At 45.7% G+C, this 7,475-nt stretch overlaps 1 protein-coding gene across 1 annotated transcript; it reads left to right on the forward strand.

The window, feature by feature from the left end:
- Positions 1–1,273: 1,273 nt before the first annotated feature.
- LOC310776331 (cilia- and flagella-associated protein 119-like) lies at positions 1,274–3,530 on the forward strand (the record flags this gene model as incomplete). The annotated part of the gene is made up of 2 exons (XM_083636531.1): positions 1,274–1,890; positions 3,434–3,530. 2 exons carry the CDS (start codon positions 1,274–1,276, stop codon positions 3,528–3,530), a joined length of 714 nt encoding a protein of 237 aa, XP_083492657.1.
- Positions 3,531–7,475: the final 3,945 nt, after the last annotated feature.

Here is a 7,475-nt window from a genome sequence, read left to right on the forward strand (position 1 = left end):
AGGTGGAGAGGGGGACTTCCATTCCTTCAGAATGAGTCTCTTGGCGACAGTCGTCCCCTGCGTCAGAGACTGCTGCACAGCCGTACTGAGGAGCAGAGAGGATTCCGAGCAGCCGAAGACGGCGGCGAGATCCGCCTCCGACTGAAGGGTTATTTTATAGGCCTTAGGAATCAAATATTTTGGCCCAGAATCCCAATAGTGAAGGGCAAAAGCAAAAAGCATGGGACAGTGATGCCCTCTGACACCTGACACCTATCACACCGTGGTGAGACAGACTCTGACACCTGACACCTATCACACCGTGGTGAGACAGACTCTGACACCTGACACCTATCACATAGTGGTGAGACAGAAGCACAGACAAAGACCGGGGGAGATCCTTCTCTCCAGAGCTCCCATTCATTCTACTTCTCCATAAAGAAATGGAGGGACAGAGAGGGGCTTGAGGAGCATCATCAGCCCGTCAGTTGAGACACACCTTGCCCTCCTATAGCCACTCTTGCTGCTGCTTTTTTTTCTATTTCTGTTGAGATTCACGTGAGCGCCGAGACCTTCCCACTTCCCAGAAGACAAAAATACAGTTTGCACAAAAGCCCTAATTTATTATTCTAATTTTCAAAACTGAACAAGTCACATATTGAAAAGTAATCTTCAAAGAGATGTGAGATATATATGTCTAATGGGAATAAGCATGTCTCTCTAAATACAGTAGTCACTAATAGCCTTTGTCAGTCTCATTTCTTGGCTGTTTCTTTGATGACTCATTTTGTATGCTTCGGTCTGTCATCACATCAGTTTATGTGTTCTCATGCACAGGCGTACCATTAAAAGTTGTCAAAGATCTCTTAAAAGGAAGGGGTTCCTCCGTACATAACCACCCACTAAAAACATGCAGAAGATCGTCATCCGACCAGTGGCGACAACATCTGAAGTTGGTCCCCAGGCGCTGGAAAGAAAAAGCAACCACTGCTCCTGGCCTGCCCCTTGGAGGAAAGGACAAGCCTGGATGGGTCAAATGCGGATGACATATTTCACCGGCCACCGTCAGCATTTGACAGACACTGATGATCTCATAGGCATTGTGACATCATCAGTGATGTCATAAATCCTTTCCCCGCAGAGGCTATAAGTAGGACTAGCAGGGCTTTGGCAACCAAACACAAGCAATGGGTAACTTACTTCTTATGGAATTGCACTAGTGTTTGTTTCATCAACTGGTCACACCTGCAGTTTATATAGAAAGTTGTACAATTTGGCCAAAGAAAAGTTACAAATGGATGGAGAAATAAAGGTACCAATCCCACACAAACTGAAAGCTAAGGTGATCCTATGGGCAGATGTAAGCTACAGTGACATGGAGGAAATCGACAAGATGCAGTCCATTCCCCAGTTGGAGAGTGCTTTATGCGGCGTATTTGGTGTTGACAGTCCTGAGCCGAGGAGAGGAGTTGAGCTGGAGTTGTACGTCCAGACGGTGCTGTTCTCCAGAGAGAGAAGCTTCAACAGAGCGCAGACGTCTGCCCTCCTGTCCATCGTCAAGTGCCTCCACCAGGCCAACACAGAAACCTCCTTCAACAACATGGAGCAGTGTTTGGAATACTGCAACGAGCTTCTGCTCTGTCATTCAGTCAGGCGGCCACCCTTCAGTATCGACCTGTTCAGCTCAGAGGAAGTGACCCCCATCTTAAACTTCATCCACAACACCTATATCAGACACTGCAACCTCTACAAATATCTTTTCACTCCGCAGGTCAAACTCGATCTGTCTCTGATTTACTCTGGGATACCAGAGGAAGCCGAGCCTACCGTTAAGGACTGTGCTGTTCCAGATGTGGCAGATGTGGAAAAGGTGATGGAAAACGAATCGGAGGCAGCACAAGAGATCGATCCGTTTCCTGAAGCAGTGACAGAAACATTGAGCACATAGCCAGAAGGACCCACACTGGGTTCCAAATCAGAGCTGAAGGCAATGATGATACAGCAGCAATTCAGAGGAGATGATGCTCGTGTTTGGCCAACCAGCACATTGATAGAAAGAAGGTGCAGATCAGCTCAATACCACATTAGCTTCCATTCAGCCCAATATCCAGGGCAAAAAGGTTTTACAGCGTGGCCACTAGGGGCTGAGGCATCTGTCTGTATGTCCCCCCGAAAGAAAGTGGCCAGCCAGGTAACCGAGAGAAAGTTGCCAGTTCAACGATCATGTCATACGTGGCCACTAGGGGCCGAGTGACCAGGTCTCCAATGATCGCCTCGGCCTGGGGGCCAGCTCACTAGTATCGTGATGTCATATATCACAGATGATGTCATAAATCACGGATAATGTCAAAGACAGTGATGAGGTACTTCAACATTCAAGATTCAAGAATCTTGAACCTCAAGGTCAAATAGAGTTCTAGACCAGGTGTGTTCAACCTCTGCCATGGTTGATAGAGATAAAGAGCAGGGAGCCCCTACAATTAAAAACAAAATAAACTTGTGTTGCATTTTAAGAGTGGCCTTTAATAACATTTATAATCCAGTGCAGACAAAGAGATATCAGGATTGAAACTTATTAGCTGCGGCCAGCATGGCCAGCAGCTCTATAAGTCACTCGGTTGGTTGGTTGGTAGGTTGGTCCACCAAAAAATGTTGGTTCACAAAATCAATGTCAAATTTCACAATGAAAGGGACATTGGTCACATTAGCACTGGCAGTTAATATTAGGGGTGGGGGAAAAAATCGATTCACCTAAGTATCGCGATTTTTAATGTCACGATTTTTTGAATCGATCTTTTATTCCAGAATCGATAATCGCCACACACAAAAAAAAAAAAAAAAAAAAAATGGTGCTTGCAGTCAGGCCACACACTGAACAGCAGGCCAGGCGCCGCCTACTGGTTTACTAGTGGTTTTATTACTTTATTAGTTAGTCTGAAGTAATAATTACACTTCAGGGTTAAAGTGGGTGCATCTCATTGTAAAATTGGACTTCAAACGGCCCAAATCTGGCTTCAAACGGCCCAAATTGGGCTTCAAACGGCCCAAATTTCACGCGCATCGGCCCATATCGGCCTGGCCTGCTTGGCCTGAATTATGACCCCAGTCCGCCCCTGTTTTTAACTATATCGCCCAGCCCTACTCATGATATATAATATACAGTCTCTAGTGTATGATTAAACTTTTCCCATGTTCTAATCTAGTGTAAAAAGCAAACAAACTGAAAAAAGAAAAGAAAAAAATAAACAAAAATCGCAATAAATCGTAATATCGAATCGCAATAATCTTAGAATCGCAATACTTAAGAATCGCAATATAAATCGAATCGGCACCCAAGAATCGTGATAGTATCGAATCGGGAGATAAGTGAATCGCCACAGCCCTAGTTAATATCCAAGAAGACCACATTCCACCTCAAAGTCTGCCTCTTGCATCCACCCTGACCCGCTGCAAGAACATCCACCCTGACCCGCTGCAAGAACATCCACCCTGACCCGCTGACCCGCTGCAAGAACATCCACCCTGACCCGCTGCAAGAACATCCACCCTGACCCGCTGACCTGATGCAAGAACATCCACCCTGACCCGCTGACCTGATGCAAGAACATCCACCCTGACCCGCTGCAAGAACATCCACCCTGACCCGCTGCAAGAACATCCACCCTGACCCGCTGCAAGAACATCCACCCTGACCCGCTGCAAGAACATCCACCCTGACCCGCTGCAAGAACATCCACCCTGACCCGCTGCAAGAACATCCACCCTGACCCACTGCAAGAACATCCACCCTGACCCACTGCAAGAACATCCACCCTGACCCACTGCAAGAACATCCACCCTGACCCGCTGCAAGAACATCCACCCTGACCCGCTGCAAGAACATCCACCCTGACCCGCTGCAAGAACATCCACCCTGACCCGCTGCAAGAACATCCACCCTGACCCACTGCAAGAACATCCACCCTGACCCACTGCAAGAACATCCACCCTGACCCGCTGCAAGAACATCCACCCTGACCCGCTGCAAGAACATCCACCCTGACCCGCTGACCTGATGCAAGAACATCCACCCTGACCCGCTGACCTGATGCAAGAACATCCACCCTGACCCACTGCAAGAACATCCACCCTGACCCACTGCAAGAACATCCACCCTGACCCACTGCAAGAACATCCACCCTGACCCACTGCAAGAACATCCACCCTGACCCACTACATCCACCCTGACCCACTGCAAGAACATCCACCCTGACCCACTGCAAGAACATCCACCCTGGCAAGAACATCCACCCTGACCCACTGCAAGAACATCCACCCTGACCTGCTGCAAGAACATCCACCCTGACCCACTGCAAGAACCGATGCAACCAACAGGCCCATCACGCACAAAGTGATCATGGTACTGTAGTTCTTCCTAGGCGAGCGCCGCTCCTTGTTGACTCTGGGACAGCTCCAACTCTGCTAAATCAGGACATGCTTGCTAATATATATATATATATCAGTAGCGAACCCTGCCTCTCACACCTGGGCCCTCTGACAGCCCGCATGATGACGCACGCATGCATGCATGCGCGCACACACACACACACACACACACACACACATCAGCGGCAGCGCGCTGTATGTATAGCCTACAGTTGAATTGGCACAGGCTCAGCGGCCGGCCTAGCCTATAAGTTTAAATAACTTATGATTTGATGTCTGTGCTTAAGCCCAAGAGCCGCTCTGTCTCCGCGGCGAAAAGGAGACAGTAGTCCCAGCCGAATTCTTCTGTTTAAGCTTGATCCAGTCATCCATCCACGAGCATAATTGCTGGTGGTGGTGAAAATAATGCCTCTCGTTTTAGTTTGCTGAACTAAATCAGAGCTGGTGTGGGCCTTCCCTTCCCTTCCCAACCAAGCCAACTTTTCATTCAATGTTTAATTAATCTGGGAAATGCATTGCTTCCATGCGCGGCTGTGACGCTGACTTCCTCAAAAACAAAACAGACTGCGCGCGCCTAGATGGTCAATTCTGCCCCGCCCCTGGAGTGTCTTGACTCAGGACTTGTTGCAAGTCACATGACATGGGCTGACCACACAGAGGGCAGAATCTGTCATACAGTCAACCCTCAGCATGCCAGGGATGATATGATTGGTCAATTTTACTGTCACTCGAGAAATATCCTCACGTTGAATGCATTACATCAAACCTCTGTGAATTTAGTAGAGGCCACGCCAACCAGAGAGCTCTGCCTATTCTTCCCAACAACACAGAGGTGCACAATTCTAATAGGGTCACACAAAGGGCTTCATTCAGTTAACCCTTCACAGTCCAAATCAAACTGAACAGGCAGTTTTAAGGGCTTATTTACTCAGAAACATGTTTGTTTAGATGATGATTGTCAATTTATGAATTCATATAATAAAATTACTTTTTAAATTTTATTTTTTAAGAATATGTTAGGCCCTCACAGAGGGCCTAGAGGGCCCTGACGGTTCCATATATATATGATTGATTGATTGATTGATTGATTTTTATTAAATGTGTCATGCACTTGACAGTGCCCAGCCCTCATGGGCTTACAAGACACACATATGATATATTATGCAGTACAACATACGCCAACGCCGCAGTAATAAAACTAAATCACAGCATAACATAACATTCACCATATCAGCAAAACAAAATCATTACATCATTTTCTGAACATAACATTTTGCCTTAGCTCCCATGCCTGGGAAAGAAAGTTTCCAATAAAGAAAGTGCCTTTCTTAAAACACAACTCGAGTTTTTCATAATCGTCCATCTCAAAAAAGTCAACATAAATAGAGGACATTTTACTGAACAGTATCTCCCTTACCTCATCATAGACAGTACAATAGAATAGAAAATGAATCTCATTCTCAATTTCACCCAGGTCACAGAGCAAACAAAGTCTGTCTTCTTCAGGGGTAGCATTAAACCTACCAGTCTCCAGTGCCAAGGGCAACGTTCCAGATCGTAACTGTGCACACAAGGACCTTTTTCTTCTTCGAGAGATATATATATATATATATATATATATATATATATATATATATATATATATATATATATAAATAAATGAAGGATTCTGGCTCTCTCTTTTCTTTCTTTTTTCACTGTAAGTACTCTATTGATCCAGCACCCAGGCCCAGTGTGGCCTATTTTTGGATGTGCGTGTCCCTACCTATTTTTTGGATTCTGGCTCTCTGCCATACCAAAACCTCACTGCAATCTGTCATTGTCTTTGTTTTGATGTGATAATTGTTCCAGTCTGCTGCTCCAACATGGTGTCCCTGTCCAGCATGTCACTGCTCCACATCAACATGGTGTCCCTGTCCATCATGTCACTGGATCATTTGTGACGTTCCTCTATTATTTCATCAGCTGAGCATGCCGCATTGATGAACACTCAGATGATTCACTCACAGCTTCATTTTCCTCTCCTGTGTCATGCGTTTATTATGTACAGCCATCTGTAACACCCTCTCTAGTGTTTTTGACGTTTGTTTACACCATATGGTACAACGATGGACTACAGAGTGTGACAGAAAAGATTATTTCCTTTGTGAAGATGTTTAGATGATTGTTTGACAGCTAACTGTGTACCAGAGAGAAGCCAATAGAGAGATAGATAGGCAGACAACAGATGGACAGATAGATCATAAGAGAGGAGAAAATGGGGGCATTGTCACCAGCATAATGAAATACAGCATTAAAATGATTCGCATACAGAAAAATAAACAAGCAATGGAAACATTTTAAATGTACTTATGCCATCGCTTCACTCACCTATATTGAAGCTCAAGGATTTTCTGGTTGTTTACTTCATCACTTGTCCAGTCAGTACACAGCCCAGCCGGCAGGAAAGTCTCGCGGGACTTGACGAGAGTTGGTGAAACTCACCCCGAATGAGGAAATGAGATCCCTGTAAAGAGTAGTGGAAATAGCCCGGGGGTGAACAGTCTGATGTTTCTTTAGGGGTCATATAATGATGATATGGGTAGAACACGGGAAGAAAACTGTCTATTTATATGGAGGAAGAGCACGCTGCCATGTGGCCCCGACGGAGCGCATTCAAGGACTGGCTTGGAGTACTATTTCGATCACAACAACGCCTACGACGGTCCAAATCGCTGCGGAGAACACTGGGTGAGTCGTCAGATAATAATTAATGTGAGGAGAGGGCTCCAGGTTAAAAAAAAACGAAATTCTCCTTTAAAGGGACACGCTAACATTTTGAGAGTTTCGTTTTTTTTAGATATTAAAACGAGAATGTACATGGCTTTATTTTCACTCTGCGTGCAGTACAAACTGCGGTAGAGCCCTTATTGCTACTTAGCTTAGCGCTACAATGGCACTCTATGGATGCCTATGCCCGTTCAGTCGCCCAAAATATACATTCCAACAGCGCCAGAAACACTCACATGTACATGTTGTGACTCGTGTAGTCACCACGCGATGAAATAATTATCCAAAGTTACTGGAAACTA

This window comes from Poromitra crassiceps (assembly GCF_964638095.1).
Source record: "Poromitra crassiceps genome assembly, chromosome: 5".
Taxonomy (NCBI): domain Eukaryota; kingdom Metazoa; phylum Chordata; class Actinopteri; order Beryciformes; family Melamphaidae; genus Poromitra; species Poromitra crassiceps.